The following is an 18,165-nucleotide window of genomic DNA, read 5'->3' as shown; positions in this document are numbered from 1 at the left end:
CATTATTTCTTTTATCTATGAGTACCCACTCAGTTGCGCTAAATTTACTGTTCTTTGTTGTTGTCTTCTTCTTCTGATTCCTCTCTCTCTTCTTGTTCCTCCTCTTCTTCCTGACGTTGTTCTTCTTTCTCCTTTTCCTTTCCTTCCTCTTTCTGATCCTGTCTTGGTTTTATTTTCCCTGTCCTCCCTAACTCTTTATCGTATCTTCTGAAGAATTTTTCTAACTCTTGGGGGCTAGTTAGTTTGAATCTTTTATCTTTAAAGTAAAAGGAGATTCCTTCTGGGAATTCCCATCTATGCTGAATTCCTTTCCTTTTCAGTAGACTCACCATTTCTTTATAAATTCCCCTTCGTTTCAAAAACCTGGCAGGGATCTCCCTAAAAATCAAGATTTTCACTCCATCTATGCATAGATTTTTGTTGTAATTCAGTCTCAGTATTTCATTTCTTATGTCCAATGAGTTAAACATGACTAGGACATCTCCAGGAAGCTTTTTTACCCTTGCCTTCGTTGATCTAACCTTTATTCTAAATACATTCATTATCATTGGGCCAATATCTTCTTCTCTTAGTTCCATCCACCCAGCCAGTTCTCTTATTATTTTATCTCTTATATTCTCATTTGGTGTCTCCGGGAGACCCCTGAATTTCAAATTTCGCTCTTTTTGACGCATCTCCAGAGTGGATAGATAATCCAACATCTCCTCCTGTGCCCTATTCATTTCTATAATTTCTCCTCTGATTTGTTCTGTCTGTCTTTTTACTTCCTTTAGATCTTTCTGATTGCGTTTGTTTGAATCCTCTACTACCTTAGTTCTTATTTCCAAATCTTTTACCTTCCCTGTCAACTCTCCCACCACCATTTCCAATTTTTTGTCTAACGCTTCCTGGACCTCCAATAATTTTCTCTCTATATATTGCTCATTCTGCTTAAACTCTTTTCTTATTTCCCCCAGTAAGCTCTCATATTCCTTGTTTTCTTTTCCATTTTCTTGCCTGGATGGGCATCTCTCTGCTGGGGTCCCTATTCCCTTTTTCCCATTTTTCCCGGACATCTTAAATATATATTATACAAAAATTTAGATCTTATATATATATCACACAAGGTCAGTCCACACGGTGTTTCAACCAGCCACCAGGGGGAGCACTTTCCCGCCTTCTTTGCTTTTAGAATGTAATTTTTTTAGCTCCCCACACGGTGGCAGTCCCTAATCCACGCGCTGTATCTTCACTCCCAGCACGTCCGTCACAAAGTTGAATGAAATAATGTTAGAGTACTTAGATAAGAAATTGATATTACTGGGAGACTTTAATGGAGTAGTGGTACCGGACTTAGATAGATTAACAAAGAGGCAAAATACATATGAAGGCAAACTCCCGAAGGCCTTCTTTGATATGGCCAATACATTGGGAATAATTGACATCTGGAGATTAAGGAACCCAACAGTAAGACAATTTTCATTTCACTCTGAACCAAATCAAAGCTTCAGCAGAATAGATCAGATCTGGGTCTCTAAGATTCTAACACCAAGAGTAACTAGAATTGAAATCCTCCCAAGAACCCTGTCAGATCATAATCCGCTATATATGGAATTAAAAGGAAAGGACCCTTCTACACATAGATGGAGAATGAATGAGAGCTTATTTAATGACCCGAGAGTAGTGGAAACTGCAAAAGAGACAATAACAGACTATTTTAAATGGAATCTAAACAAAGAAACACCAATTGAAACAGTCTGGGACGCGAGCAAAGCGGTGATGAGGGGTTTCCTGATTCAAAAAAATAGCTTCCAGAAAAGAGGGAGAGAGAAGAAGAAAGAGGAGATCCTGTCCCAGCTCACCGAGAACGAAAAACAGCTAATAACAAAACCCAAAGATGAAATAATAAAGCGAAATATAAAAATGCTGCAGTCTCAGTTCTCCATGGTGGTGGGACAGGAGATCGAATGGAAAATAAAAACTATGAGACAAAAAAATTTTGAGTCGGCCAATAAAGTCGGGAGATTCTTGGCTTGGCAAATAAAAGCAAGACAAAAACAGAACACAATTTGTAAAATAAAAGACGGGGATAAAATGATTGAGGACCCAAAAGAAATTAGAAAAGTATTTCAGAGATTCTATAGAGATCTTTATAGGAAAGATAAAGAAGACAACAAGAGAATAGAAAAGTATATCCATGACCATAAACTACATCAAATCCCAGAAGAAGAAAAAAGAACGCTTAACCAGGAGATAACAGAACAAGAGGTCACGAAGGCAATAAAAAGAATGAAAATAGGGAAGGCCCCAGGACCGGACGGTATCTCCGCAAAGTATTACAAAACACTATCGCAATACCTGACACCTGTTTTAAGTGAAGTAATGAATAAAGTTTTAAGAGAAGGAAGGATGCCAAACACCTGGAAAGAAGCTTATATTACACTGATCCCGAAGAAAGAGGGGGATATATTAGATGTAAAAAATTTCAGACCAATTTCGTTATTGAATAACGACTATAAGCTATTTGCGGATATACTAGCGAATAGACTAAAAATGGTGTTAAATAAGGTGATACACAAGGACCAAACAGGCTTTCTGCCGGGGAGGCAACTAAGGGACAACGTAAGAAACCTGATAAATATAATTGAATACCTTGAAGTCAGAGATGAGAAACAGGCAGTATTATTGTTTATAGACGCGGAAAAAGCGTTTGATAATGTTTCCTGGCATTTCATGAAAGAAAACTTAAAAGTACTAGGAATTGGTGAAAATTTTTTGAGAGGTATTGGCACGATTTATTCGGACCAAAAAGCAAAGTTAATAATTAACAACAACATATCAGATAACTTTGAGATAACTAAAGGTACTAGGCAGGGATGCCCCTTGTCTCCCTTGCTATTTATTACAGTTCTAGAGGTCTTGAATAAGAAGCTAAGAGAATCATCAGAAGTCAGAGGCATTAAGGTGGGACGAAAAGAATTTAAGTTAAGAGCCTTCGCAGATGATCTAGTTTTAACGTTGGAAGAACCAAGACAAAGTGTGAAAGAGGCAATAAAAAGAATGGAAGAGTTTGGGAAGGTATCAGGGTTTAAACTTAACAAAAATAAGACGAAAATGCTAGCGAAAAATTTGAAGAAAGAAGAGATGGAAGAATTACAAGCAGACTCAGGAATCGCGATAGCTAAAAAAATAAAATATTTAGGAATTTGGATGACAACAAAAAATATAAACCTATACAAGGACAACTATGAGGTGGTATGGAAAGAAATTAAGAAAGATATGGATATATGGAGTAGACTAAAATTGTCATTATTAGGCAGAATCTCTGTGATAAAAATGAATATATTACCTAGACTGCTATTTTTATTTCAAGCAATACCAGTGGTAAAAGGAATAAGACAATTTAAGGATTGGCAAAAAAACTTAGCGAAGTTTGTTTGGCAGGGAAAAAGGCCAAGGATAAAAATGAAGATACTAGTAGATAAGAAAGAGAGAGGAGGCTTTGATTTACCAGACCTGAGTTTATATTATGAAGCATCGTGCTTGGTATGGTTAAAAGACTGGCTGACCTTAGAAAACACCGACCTATTAGATTTAGAGGGCCATGATAATAGACATGGTTGGCATTCGTACCTATGGTATAACAAAGTAAAGGTACATAAAGGTTTTCTAAACCATGTGATTAGGAAATCTTTATATGAAGTATGGGATCGGAATAAAAACCTCCTGGAAAGAAAGACACCGTGGTGGATATCACCAATTGAGGTGTTGACAACAAAAAAAGCAAACATGGAAGGGGAAAGAATAACATATGAGGATATTACTAGGAAAACAGCCCAAGGGATAAAGCTCAAACCATACGACCAAATTGAAAAGAGGTTAACAGGGTGGCTGCAATACCATCAGATTAGTGATCTATTAAAGGAAGACAAAAAAAGAAATGGGTTCGAAGATAAAAAATCGAAATTCCAAATCGAGTTAATAGACTGTAAAGATAAAACTTTATCAAGAATGTATAGCTTATTGCTAGAATGGTATACAAAAGATGAAGAAGTAAAGGAATCAATGATAAAATGGGCAATTGATATTGGGCATAACATTGAATTGGATGCGTGGAAAAGATTATGGAAGGAGGGTTCGAGATTCACAGGATGCATGGCGTTGAAGGAAAACTTGTTAAAAATGATGTATAGATGGCATTTGACGCCAGTAAAATTAGCTAAAATGTATAGGAAAAAAGAAAGAAAGTGCTGGAAATGTAAAAAGGCAGATGGGGATTATTTCCATATGTGGTGGACTTGCGATAAGGTAAAAAAATTTTGGGAAGCAATTTATAATGAACTCAAAAAAATATTTAGATATACTTTTCCCAAAAGACCAGAGGCGTGTCTATTAGGCTTAATAGGAACAGAAATTAAAATAGAAGATCAAAATTTGTTCATGTATGCTACAGCTGCCGCGAGGACCCTTCTGGCCCAAAGATGGAAAGTACAAGATATACCAACTATACAGGAGTGGCAGGCGAAGTTGACAGAATATGCAGAACTTGCCAAACTGTCAGGGAGGATCCGGGACCAGGGAGATCAAAGATATCAAAATAACTGGAGTAAATTTATTGAATACTTAAAGAAGAATTGTAAAGAGGTCAAGACACTAGCAGGATTGACATAATACCTCCAATGTATAATAGTACTAACTTGAGAATGATGTGTGTGATGGAAAGAGGATAAATATACCAGTTGTGGGGAGGGAGGGGGGTTGTGACTTGGCAGAGTCAAAGGAAATGTATGGTGCTATTACAATTTGTTGGAAAAGAATATGTAAGGAAAACAATAAAAATTTATTTGCAAAAAAAAAAGGAAATTGGAGGTATACTTTTAAGGGAGAATACCAACAATGTTCTTAATGTGGTATGTGGATTCCCCCCCCCCCCTCCAACTCAGGCATTGAATATGGAAAAAGATGGGGAATGTAATGTGTGAGTTCCTGAATACAGATATTTTACCTTAGTATCACTGACGAGTCAACTCAGTTTATATAACTAAAATATGTTTTCATAATTGCAGAAGACTTTGTATACTCAGGATGCTCCTTTCCATGTCGTGATCACCAGTTATCAGCTTGTAGTCCAAGATGTGAAGTATTTTCAACGGGTTAAGTGGCAATACATGGTGCTAGATGAGGCACAGGCACTGAAGAGTAGCTCTAGGTAAGAAAGAAAAAATTATTGAGTCTTTTTGGCCAGTGATAGAATAGGAAACACGGCTGTAACAGATTTATACTATCTTACAATGCTTAATATTGTAGTTCTTTTCTTACATATTTTTCCATCTCTGATCAAGCTGCCGTGACCTAGTTTGGATATACACTGTTGTGATTGCTTAGAAGGTTATTTTAAAAAAGCCAAACACAATCAAGCAGTATATAAATTTTGATACATAAATCAAGGTGCCCATACTTTATCATCCCAAAGGAATCTGGGCAGTTTGTGACTGGAAAATTCACTTTTTCAACTGGATGCAATAATGTTTTCCCAAAATCTTTCTTAACAAGTTATTGAGTTAGAATTGATCGGTAGCACCCACCTCCTTGAAATTCTTGGGGTTCTGTTAACCTACTTGAATGGAAAGCTGTCCTTTTCCTGTGAGAAACCTGGCAGCGTCTCAAGGCAATCGCTGATATCGAATCCATGGTACCTGCAGGACCTTGGAGAGCTCTCAAAGTCTTGCTGAACCAGCCATAGAAGACGCTGTCCCTGCAAGCACTAGATCCAAGACTATAAACTTTGACTGAACCTGTAATACAGTAAGCCCGGCTCCCCAGAGGAGATGTTTCCCTTTGAGTCCTCTGTAGCACATTGTACAATCCCTGGGTATTATTATTATATTTATTTCATTAATTTAGTTCATATCCCAACCTGCCTTCCAAAGGAGCTCAGGTTGGGAAACACATAGCTAACAAAAAACATATCTAAAGATGGTTAAAAACATTATCTCAGCCAATGATTTCAATGTTGCCAGGGACATTATCTATTTGCCATTAAATGCCTGGGTAAGCAGGATTGTTTTTAAATGCCTTCTGAAAGTAATGAGGGAGACAGACCTACCTCTCCAGGGAAAGCATTCCATAAATGGGGAACCACCACTGAGAAAGCCCTATCCTGTGTTAGCTCCAACCGAGTTGTGGCCTCACCTGCCACTCAATAGAGTCTGAGATGGTTGTATTGGGGAAGGCAATCTGTTAGGTACTTGGGTCCCAAGCCACAAAGGGATTTGTATGCTAGTACTAACACTTGGTAGTTCACTGGCAGCCAGTGCAGTGCTTTCAGAAGCAGCAATGCTTGATCCCATAGGCTGCCTCTCCAGCCAGCCATCAGCCACGTTCTTCACTAGCTGCAGCCTCTGCACCATCTTCAATGGCAGCACCACTACAGACTGCGGGTCACGACTGAAGCTAGTGGTCAGATGTATTTATGGCTCAGTAATGTTTGACATCATTTGTTTATATCACAACATATGGTTTACATTATGCTGCATCTCTAGAATAACTTCAGGAAAGAAATGGAATGTAGGGACTTAACATGATAAGAAAACTGTATGTAGTCTTTTCTCTTTCCTAGAAGATACCTTATACATCAATGTTCTTTCTTGCCACTTTTTATCATAGCTAAATTCTATTAATTAAAATAACATTGGTATTTCAGCGTTCGTTGGAAAATTCTGCTTCAGTTCCAGTGCCGAAATAGACTGTTGCTGACTGGGACACCCATCCAAAACACCATGGCTGAGGTATGCACGACTCCCTCCAGTTCACACTATTCTAGATTAACTTATAAACAAATATATTCTGATCAGTATCTAAACATGGACTTCGATTGCTTCAGGAGGAAACTCCACACAGGCTGAAGTTTCATTTGTTGCTTGGACTGCAACAGTTCTATTATTTTCTGTTTAGAAGCTAGCTTCTCCTTTTTGGCCGTGGAACTTTTCTAGTAGAAGTCCACATATGTTTGCTTATATCATTCCCATGTTCCTGGATACTGTACCATAACAATAACCATGGATCAAATGAACGGAAGTATTATATCCCATTCATTGGACTGAAAATTGTTAAAGATGCATAATAGACCAGTTAAATGGTTTTTCAAAGAATAAATGAATGATTCTGTGTTTTCACAATTTCTTATGGACTTTGAACATCTACATAAGCTGACTGACTAGGATAATGAAGTTGCTTAAATTTTGATTGGTGCTGCACAGTTTACATATATTGATAGTTTAACTGTTCAGCAGAAACCCCTTGAATAGCTGTGTAAATGACCCCTGCTTCACCTTGTGGTACACTCACTGGTCACAGATGATATTTTTATCCTTACAGTTCTAGTAGATGCAAAATCTTAGTTGTTACACTGCTGGGTTAGTTGCACAATAGGCACCCGGTTACCCTTTATACATCTACTGAAAATTTACTATGAAGGGTGGGAGAATTGGCAGAAGAGCTTCATTCTGCATTTGAATCACAGTCAGGGCACTTTATGCATCTGGAAGATAGTTATTCTGTGTCTTGCTTCTTTATTTACAGCACCATGTTCTCGTCTCCTAGCAGAGAAGCTTGCTAGTGACCCAGACGTGTGTGACTCTGAGACACCTTTCATAGAGAACAGAATTATTTTAGTGCAATCTGCGTAGTTGCACTCTTGCTGACCTCTCTTTTTGGAGTTCACTCTGTGCCCATAGCTTTATCCTAGTCGTTGGGTTTGGAACTAGAAAAGGGAAAGATCTGTTTCACTCTACTATCAGATGTGGAGAGGGGCTTCTCTGTCATAGTTATTGAAAGGTTTCCTTTTAAGTGGTGACAGAGTTACTGGCAAGACTCTATAGTATACTTATTTGGTGGGTTAACTTCTAGTACTTACTTTTGCTCTTATGTTGCAGCTCTGGGCTTTGCTTCACTTCATTATGCCAACACTGTTTGACTCGCATGAGGAATTCAATGAGTGGTTTTCTAAAGATATCGAAAGCCATGCAGAGAACAAATCGGCCATTGATGAGAGTGAGTATTGTGGAGGAATCTGTCTTTTCTGCATGAGAATTCTGCAGCTTGAGCAGAACTGCCTGCAGTGACCAAAATGAATTGTTAACTGTTCCTTAATTGCTTTTTAACTCTACTTTCAGATAGACTTAATATGTGCTGCTAAGGATTGTTTTTGTAGAAGCTGAGATAAGACTGCAGATGAGTTTTTGGAAAGAGCAGCAGTAGCAGTTTTTCACATAGGGAAGGAGAATACTGCAGTGTCTGAGATTTGGGATAGTGAAATACTTCCTAGGTCAACATATAGATAAACTTGAGTATTAAGTGCTACAAGATCTAGTGATGGACACCAAATTGGATACCTTTCAAAGGGGATTAGACACATTTATGGAGGATAAAGTTCCTTGCAACTACTAGTTATGACAACTTCATGTTATTTTCAAAACTTAAATTGTCAGTGCTCATTAGTAGTTTCCAGACATAGACTGCATCACTTCAGTTTTATGAGCTGGTCATTGCTGGTACAACTGTTAAATTTGGCTAAATGACAACCAAAATAGTAGAACCTAGTTTTGTAATGAATTCTACTCAATATCAATCCAGAGCAGAATTCTAATGTACAGTCGTACCTTGGATCCCGAACGCCCTGGAACTCGGATGTTTTGGCTCCCGAAAGCCGCTAACCTGGAAGTGATTGTTCCGATTTGCAAATGTTCTTTTGGAACCTGAACGTCTCACGGGGCTTCCACGGCTTCTGATGCAGCCAAGCAGAAGCCGCAATTTGGTTTTCCAACGTTTTAGAAGTCAAACGGACTTCTTGAACGGATTCTGTTTGATTTCCAAGGTACAACTGTATAATTAGCAGACTAAAAACTAAAACACATTGCCGGATTCTCCAGAAATGGACCAGACACAATTAATATTTCATCCAGCAGAGCTTTATGCTACTGAAGGTAAATGAGCATAATGGTCACAAATCCAATACATTCAGGATTGGCACTGTCCATATGAAGTCCAGTTGCAGCAGACTTAACTTAAACTTACAATAACTTATAATTAGACTAAGCCTTAACATTAAGCATGCTTTGTACAGAGCATCACACCAGTAGGAAAGAGATAGAAAAGAAGAGAGACCCAGGCTCCTTCTGGCCTATTATCATAGTCAGCATGACCTTGACAAAAAAAGATAACACAACCAGTTTAAGCTAGCTGTACTCAGCTTCTCTGAAGGAATAGCCCAAACATCATGAACCTTTTGCTTGTTTCTTTCACACAGAGAAGCTTCCAGAACCCTCTTGAAGGAATTAGAATAGGAAAGTTCTCTACACATCAGATCCACACTTTCTGTACTAAGAAATGCAAACTGACAAGTTTTTAATCGTAGGTTGTTGTTTCTTTCTCATCAAATTTCAGATCAGCTTTCTCGCTTGCACATGATCCTGAAGCCTTTCATGTTGAGGAGAATCAAAAAAGATGTGGAAAACGAGCTGTCAGATAAGGTGCCAAACAGAATTAAATTCTTTTTTTCCTCATGTTTGTTGTTTCCATTTTTTTAAGGCTTTAATTTACAGTGTTTGTGTTCTCCCTTAAATCAGAATTCAAAAGGCCTCTCCCTTTCCAATAGTTATTGAACTTCTGCCAGGACAGTCAAATGGTATTGTCATCTTCTCTCAAAACTTGTACATTCATATAAAATGTGACCCTAAAAATCCTTAAAGCTGCACAGTCTTTCCAAAGCAAAGTCAGTTAATGAACAGATGCTGCATTGTCAGCTTGTGTATCCAAACCTTTTTGTCAATTATCAGAATGCACTGATTCTCAGATCCAAGACCTTGGCTGCATCACTTCAGTTTTATAAACTGGTCACTGCTAGCAGTTATGAGATACGATGAAATGAAAATGAAAGTAGTGAAACCTAGTTTTTTATTGTCGATGTAGTAATTGTAGGGGTGGATTTTGGTTTTGGTTTTTATTTGCAATGAGCAGCATTTCAGCGCAACAATCAAATGTCGCAAAATCAGACTTAAAAGTCCAAAGAAGACTTTGCATTATCATACCAAAAGTATCTAGGCTGATGCTCTGTCATGCAGCTACTCTTAGCATTTTTCAGTCCACAAAATTAGGCCTATTCCATAACATCATGATGTTATAATGCATCATGATATCTCACAAATAACATTTTTTTGGCTTAGTTTCCATTCCCTGCCTCTCTGTTTCATTTCCCTGCTTCTGGATTTCAGTTTTGAAAGATTACCTGCCACCTCATCCACGCTCTTCCCTCCCAGGCCAGGGGAAATCTAGGAAGCCCCATCTCTACACTCTCTGTCTCGTGCACTCTTTAAAAGTATTTTTTTATCAAGGAGGGCCTTCTTTTAATTTTAATCTGGTTGTGCTAGCTGTGAGTGCCCTATCCACTACAGTCATTCGTGGATTGTGTATGGGTTGAACCTAGCTCTGCTATTGCCTTCTCTCAATAACAGTTTAATATGCTTCAATCTCTTTCTCTCTTTCTCTTTAAGATTGAGATCCTTATGTATTGCCAGCAAACCAGCCGGCAAAAATTACTGTACCAGGCTTTGAAGAACAAAATTTCTATTGATGACCTTTTGCAGTCCTCCATGGGTACAACCCAGCAAGCACAGAACACTACCAGTAGCCTCATGAATCTAGTCATGCAGTTCCGGAAGGTGAGATTTGTGAATACTGGTCACACTGATATGGTTGTCTGATGATCACTTCAGCAAAAATGACCAGATACCTACATTCCATTACATTCAAGTGCAACATTGAACAAGTTGCAGACAGTCTTTAGTTGTGGCTGTATGCTGCAGCTAATGGGTCACAGCTGGAGTTCTAGCCATTTCACACAATACAAATTAATTTGTACTGGGAAGAGTGAATCCTTTGGAAAGAAAGCAGGATGGGCAATCGAGAACACAGTTATATTGCCTAGATTTCACATGTGCCTAGCCTGAAATGATTAACTTTTTAAATTACGATGTTCAAACCACTTTTAATCAAGTAGTCCTATTAAGGACGTGCTTCGCAATTTGTTCAGGTTTTCCCCAGCTATTATGAAGAATTAATACACAGGTTTTCCCTCTGCAGTTTCTGACGACTTAAATTTCCTTTATAGGTCTGCAATCACCCAGAACTCTTTGAACGACAAGAAACTTGGTCTCCATTTCACATTTCAGTAAAGCCATACCAGATTTCAAAGTTTCTCTACCGCCATGGGCAAATCAGGGTGTTTAACCACTCCCGGGACAGGTAAGCAATGTTGGCAGACCTGCCAAGAGGGAAGATACAGGTGAACCTGCTATACTGGGCCCAGAGCCAGCAGGGGATCCAGATTCTAACCTTTCATTTTTTGTTTCCTTTTTAAAAAGCAAGTCAGAAGACCCTGTAGAGCAAGAGTTACAAAGCAAAATATGTAGGGACCAATCTAACCAATTGCTTTGTGAAAAATCAGCCACTCACAGCTATGGTTAATGGGACGTAGAGAAATAATAAGTCACAAATGCACCAGGGAAGACTAAAAAATGGCTTCAAAACAAACAAGGAAGTCCTTTCTCTGGGCAACATGGAGGAGGTTTCTTGGTACTTTTTGAAGCCATTTTGGGATCTTCCCTGCTGGAGTGATTGTAGCCTAGAGAAAACAATTGAGAACTCATGGATTTTAGCTGTTGTGACTGAATAGAAGCTTAATCTCTCTCACAGCATTGTTAGGCAAAAACAATGTTCTGAGCTCCTTAGAGGAAGGGTAGCATACAAAAGAAACAAAACTTTGAACAGGAGTTAATTAATATATGTTTAAATTGTCCCATTTTTATTCTTCTGTCAATTTATAGGTGGTTGCAGTTTTTACTTTCACCTTTTGCTCCAGACCACATCCAGCAGTCTCTCTTCCATAGGAGAGGTAGGTTGAAAAACATAAGGGTGAAGTTAGCTTATTTCATTATGTGAAGGAAGACATTTTATTGGCATTAGGATTAGAATTTTTATTTTAATTGAAGTTCCAAGGAAGGCAGTGCCTTCTAGATTGATTATTCCGTTCCTGAACTGTTTTACACTTCGGTGTTCTTAATGCTTAACCCAAATTTCCTTTCTGTAGATGAAATCTTTATCACCCTCTCCTCAATAAATGAACAATCGTTCACCTTAGAACTCACCTTGCAATTGTAGAGCCCTCAAGGGGCTTCTAGTCTGACCCCCTGCAGTCTTCTTAAATCTATTGGTGTATGCCATCACTGCTTCCCCCATTGTTTCATAAGAAATTTTCCATCTATTGGTTTATCTTGCAAATACTTCATTTTTCAGAGCTCTTTTTTTAAATTCTCATTTAACGAGATTGATCTTAAACTAGTCTGTTCAGAACTAAACATAGTACAGTGGTACCTCGGAAGTTGAACGGAATCCGTTCCGGAAGTCTGTTTCACTTCAAAACATTTGGAAACCAAGGCGCAGCTTCCAGTTGGCTGCAGGAACCTCCTGCAGCCAAGTGGAAGTCGTGTCGGACGTTAGGGTTTCAAAGAACGTTCACAAACCAGAACACTCACTTCAGAGTTTGCGGTATTTGGGAGCCAAAACGTTCGACTTGTAAGGCGTTTGGGATCCAAGGTACGACTATACTTCAAATTAGAACATATTAGCACCCAGTATAATGGTACTTTTAATTCTTATTATCAACTATCTTTTGTAGCTCAGTACTAAGTAGATGGAATCTGCATTTTTCAGCACTGTATTATGTCTCTTGTTTCCTGTAGCAGATGCTTATTCTCAGCCATGTCATTTTTATAGGTGCTGAAGAAGAGAGTTGTTTCTCTTTCCTACGGTTTATTGATGTTTCTCCAGCAGAGATTGCTAACCTCATGCATCAGGGACATCTAGCCAGGTGAGCAATTCTGTTGAATCTTAAAACAATGACCGGGGGGGGGGGGGCTGTGTGTGTTTATTTCAAAAATCACTTGCATATAAATAGGCTGGAAAAATGGGTGCATGTATCTGTCATTGCAAAATGTTTACAGCTGATAGTTATATATGTTCCATGCTGGAATACTGGACAATTACAAAACCTATAATTGGGCGTTAAAAATAGTGATAACAACAACAACAACAACAAGGGAAGCAATCTCATAGATAAAATCTATGTGTACACTGTACTGTAGTCGGTTAAGCCAGGGGCTCCCTTGCTGCAAGGGGGAAGGGGACAAACCCATCTCCAGCCCTAACCAGCTCCACTTCCATGGCCAGAAGAAGGGTGGTGGTGAGCTTCCCTTCCCTGGAAGCAGCCGGGCTGCCTGCAGTTGCACCCGCGTCCTCGCAAGGAGCAGTACCTGTGAGACACAAAAAAATGAGGTATGCCTGTATTTAAGTCCTTGTTCTCAGAGGTATGAATAAGAGTGTCTACTGTGATTTCTTTCAGATGGTTAGCTCTTTTCCTGTCTCTGAAAGCCGCCTACAGGCTCCACCACTTTCGTTTCTGGAGGGAACCAGAAGAAGATGACCAGCATAAGACTCGGCTTCTGAAGAATAAAGATTTCCTGCTGGATGTCAATTTCCCACTCTCCTCCCCCAACTTGCACAGCTGCACTTTGCTGCAGGTAAGCAATACTTTCAGCTGTATGCAAGTCAAACTGCTTGAGTTAAATGAAATTGGAAAGAAAGATGATAGATAGATAGATAGATAGATAGATAGATAGATAGATAGATAGATAGATAGATAGATCTTGGAGTGGAATAATGTGGTCAGGGTTGTGTATACTCTATGCTATTTAGTTACTTAATCACATTATTTACATTCTACCCAATATTGAAGCTTCTCTGTGTGGAAAAATTAGAACCATTGAAAGTGGTAAGACGCATCAGTGTTAAACCTGCAGCAGCAAATAATAGTATTAAGTATCTAAAAATATTTTTAAGCTGGAAAAGCATTTCCAGCCCACCCACACATAACCTGTGTTAACCATTTGGCATTACAATAAAATAAGATTCTGCACCAGGCAATCCTTTTGTGCAAATGTTTTGTTTTTGAATGAATTTGAATTTATCCCCATGCCAGCTTTGCATTAGGGGCAGAAAGACCTTGCATAAAAAGAATAATAGAAACCTGTAATGTAGGGATGCTCAATTAGCATATGCAGATAAAAGATGGTCTATGCTTTCTGTTCATCCAGTTAGGGGAAAAGGTTGTGCTATAACTGCCCCCACCCCCAGTCACTTTAAAGTGAATAATAAATGTCATCTCAGACTGTTAAAGAAAGGGGAAATAACTAACTTTATGTCACAGGTTGGAAATGATGTCCCTTTGTCATATGCTGTAATGACTACCTTCTTGCTCCAGCATTTAATGATAGAAAAGGGATCACTAACAGTCCCACTTTTGCAACATCTGGCAGTTGTAATCCCTAAAGCCTGTATAGTTTTTTGCGTGGTAGAGCTTGTGAAGAGAAGGGGTCAAAATCAAGCTAAAAGCAACCATTTTGGCTTTTGAAGTGTATCTTTCTGGACCAACCATTTGTAAAATGTCTGTGTCTCAAGTTCTAGTAGCCCACCAGACCATTTAGTCCCTGTTTTGTTAGGTTCGTATGACACATCTTTGGAAGATTCTATGTATTCTATGTACATAGTGTTTGAATCATTAAACAACTGACTGGTGCTCCTTTTACAACAAAGATTAGCAATAGTTAGTGGCTGCATTCAGATGCAGTGCTAAACAGGGGTTTAATATTACTACAGTGCACCTCAGACTTTTGTGCTCTTCCTTTCTTTCTCCCCCTCCAGTGAGGGACTGCAAGAAGGAGATCTAAAGCTTCTGTTTTATGTTAACTGCAGTTTATTCTTCTAACCAAACCCTAAACTTTGGTTGATATTAACTGTGGTTAGTTGAAGCAAGCCAGCTTCAAAAGTTATGGTTCGAAATGGGCCTGTTTCAACTTAACTGTAGTTAAGATGGACTGCGCTTTGTCTGAGCTGGAATGACATGACAAACTGCAGTTAATCTTAAGCAGAAACAAAAGCTTATTTCTCCTCATGACTCCACCAAAGACTTGGGGAGAGTGTGAGCCCAAGGTTTAGCATTACATTACAAGGAGGACATTGTGTGACTTGTTTTTCGTCTAAATTTAGTGACTAGAGTAAATAATGCATAAAGGAAACTTGAACAGGTTTCCAGTGTTCTTCAGGTACTGTTAGCTTGACCAGGATGAGTGAGAGAACCTTAAATACAAAGAGTTGGTCATTGCAGTTTTAGAAAACTTTTACAAATATATCTTTGCATAGAAGCAGTTTATGCAACTGTTACTTCCATATTGCCTCTGAATATAGGTGGGCAGAGTGCAGTTGTGCTTGTAGCTGGATTGTAGCTTGCAGGACTACAAAAGGCGTCTAGTCAGCTTCTGGACTAGAGGACCGTTGACCTGATTCAGCAGGCTCGTCTTACTTGCTCACAACTACTGGCGATCTTACATATTCCCATGGGCAATCATATGAAAACCAGATTGCATGGGAGCTACAAGGACTTAGTGTCTGTGTTTTACATGTGTGTAATACCTACGCGAACGTCCGCCTCATCTAGCATCCATTCTGGCGAATGTCTGTGGCAAACCCGGAAGTACCGGAATGGGTTACTTCCAGGTTTGCCACTCACACATGCACAGAAGCACAAACCAATCCGCGCTCATGCGCAGACGTGGCACTTTGCCCTGTGTCCTTTCCGGCTAGTGTCTGGAGCTCCGGAACGGATCCCAGCCGCAAAATGAGGTATGCAGGTAACTCGCAACTTACATGCATTTAACTTGTATGCAATCCACTTTACACACTTAGCAAAAATTAAAAAGGGGGTGGACATCCGGGGGGGGGGGAAGCTTTGCGCCATCAAACGCAACTATATGCGATTTTGGCTTTAGGTGCTGTCCCCAGAACCTAACCCCAGCGTTAGTTGAGTCTTGCTTGTACAGTGGTGCCTCGCAAGACAAAATTAATTCGTTCCGCGAGTTTTTTCGTCTAGCGAATTTTTCGTCTTGCGAAGCACGGTGTCGGGAAAGTTTTGGGAAAGCTTCAAAAATCACCAAAGTCTTCAAAAACCTCAAAAAAGGCTACCACACCGCGTTCTATGAGTTGCTCCTCGAAGTCAAGTCGCAACTGTATTAACGCTGTTAAGAAAAAGGAAACAAACTTGCAAGACGTTTTTGTCCTGCAAAGCAAGCCCATAGGGAAATTCGTCTTGCAAAGCAGCTCAAAAAACGCAAAACCCTTTCGTCTAGCGAGTTTTTCGTCTTGCGAGGCATTCGTCTTGCGGGGCACCACTGTATACACAAAAAATATTTCTCCTAGTACCTAGTACTTTGGCTAAGGATTAGAACTTTCAGAACTAAACGCTGAGGACAGGATATGTAAACTGATCTCTTTTCTAGTAGAAATCATTCCTTAGTAGTATTGCATGTTGTAATTCTGCCCAATGTAGTTGTTCATTAGTTGTAAAAGCTGAAGAAAAAATTAAGCAGTGGTGGTAGTGGCCTCAGAATGTCTTCTCAGAAAAAAAAGTCCATATTTCAAATTAAATATTTGGGAATTGTTCATTTGTATCCTTTATGATATTAGGATACAACTGCTATGAAAAAAACTCTTCAAAAACTTCGCAAAACATTTTTAATTTCATCAATTTTTAGAACCTTGTGTTCACGGGCCACTGTAAAGCAGTAATTGGCTACTCTGATTACATCATCCATCAACGATCAGCTACCTCATGGAAACAGTGTTGTCAAATCACAGAGCTGCCGTCCTTCCTGTCTGTAGTGAGCCCAAGGGTAAGTCTTTTAAAAAAGAAGTCCTTTCTACCCTCTTCTGATTACGTTTTCCAGTTCTCAGATATTTCCAGAGAGCACTTAGTTTGTGCCTTATTGTATTTGTATTTCATTAACATTGATTCTAGTTTTGCTTGACTGTAGGAACTCAAGTCCACTGGAAATACCACATTTGATGAAGAGAATGGGATTACATCTGCCTTGCCTGATGTGTATATGTTGGGCATCATGTTTGTATGGCTGATCCATGCAATCTGTACACTGAAATTTTGTAATGTACAGGTTGCACTGGTCAAGCCTAAGCATATAGACTGACAATGCAAAATGGGCAGATGAAATCCTTTCCCATCAACAGTAACATTCTTCACAGGGCTTCAGTAGCAATTGAGACCTCCCCCCTCCCCAGGTGAGCCAATGTGTATTGAGCTGTGGTAAATAAAGTAACGAGCACAGTATTGTGTGACAGCTGCTCAACACTGAGGCAGAGATCCTGTCTTAGACCCTGCTAGCCTTTCCTGATGTCCGACCCCTCTCCCTCCCTGCTTTTGTTTTTAAAGGTAACTCAGTTACTGAACTGTTGACCTGTGTTTACATTTCTTAGGCAGTAAGCTACTGAGAAACTCAAACATATTTAATAGTCCATAGGAATTTAGCTTATACAGGATTGCAGAGGAAATGACTTGTTGCTGCAAAATTGGCCCTTCAGGATACCAGATTTCTAGTGCTCAGCACTTCATACAAACTCCATGAAATATAAATTATTATTTTGGTGGGGAGGGATCACATCCTAATAAAATGGTGGAGGGGAGCATGTCTTGCGTATTCACTTTAATTTTTATAAGTCAATAAACTTGGAGAGTGTTTGGCTTCTTGCAAGCACTGTTTGTTAACATAATACGAAAGGCCACAATAAACTAGATGTGACTCCAGAAATACAGTTAACCATCTGCTACCAGAAAACCCTCCCCACCCTGAATGTGTTTGAGGATTGTCTAGCGAGATACCTGCCACCAGTGAAGACATCTGGTTGACCTTAACTTACACTCCTCAGCATAATGTCTGCTAATTATTTGAAAGCAAGAGCAGAGCAATAAATACTGCAGTGTATGGTGAAGCAATAATCATATAAAAGCAGGCAAGGAGCATAAAACCCTTATCACAAAAGCCTCCCAAATGTTCCATTCCATTCCTGATCTGTACTTGTTTTAGTAATAACACATATTTGTGCATTGTCTGAATAAGATATGGCTACCTTCATGCTGACATATGAGGAATGAAATATAAGAACCACCTTACTGAACTCTTCACCACATGCCTTCCAAGATTTAGCGTTGTTTTTGTTGTTTAGTCG

General features: G+C 39.2%; 1 protein-coding gene across 3 annotated transcripts in view; it reads left to right on the top strand.

Moving 5' to 3' along the window:
- The window catches only part of INO80 (INO80 complex ATPase subunit), a 57,839-nt gene that overhangs the window by 19,033 nt on the left and 20,641 nt on the right, over nucleotides 1-18,165 (top strand). For all 3 annotated transcript variants that reach the window (XM_082239265.1, XM_082239264.1, XM_082239263.1), the window contains exons 16-25: nucleotides 5,046-5,188; nucleotides 6,683-6,767; nucleotides 7,914-8,031; nucleotides 9,424-9,509; nucleotides 10,530-10,697; nucleotides 11,147-11,280; nucleotides 11,862-11,929; nucleotides 12,811-12,904; nucleotides 13,436-13,613; nucleotides 16,680-16,817. In XM_082239265.1, coding sequence (XP_082095391.1) covers nucleotides 5,046-5,188; nucleotides 6,683-6,767; nucleotides 7,914-8,031; nucleotides 9,424-9,509; nucleotides 10,530-10,697; nucleotides 11,147-11,280; nucleotides 11,862-11,929; nucleotides 12,811-12,904; nucleotides 13,436-13,613; nucleotides 16,680-16,817 — 1,212 coding nt within the window. The remainder of the gene's footprint in view (nucleotides 1-5,045; nucleotides 5,189-6,682; nucleotides 6,768-7,913; nucleotides 8,032-9,423; nucleotides 9,510-10,529; nucleotides 10,698-11,146; nucleotides 11,281-11,861; nucleotides 11,930-12,810; nucleotides 12,905-13,435; nucleotides 13,614-16,679; nucleotides 16,818-18,165) is intronic.

This window comes from Podarcis vaucheri (assembly GCF_965113315.1).
Source record: "Podarcis vaucheri genome assembly, chromosome: 1".
Lineage (NCBI taxonomy): Eukaryota > Metazoa > Chordata > Lepidosauria > Squamata > Lacertidae > Podarcis > Podarcis vaucheri.
The sequence above is the reverse complement of the archived record's forward strand: the minus strand, read 5'-3'. Positions and strand labels throughout refer to the sequence as shown.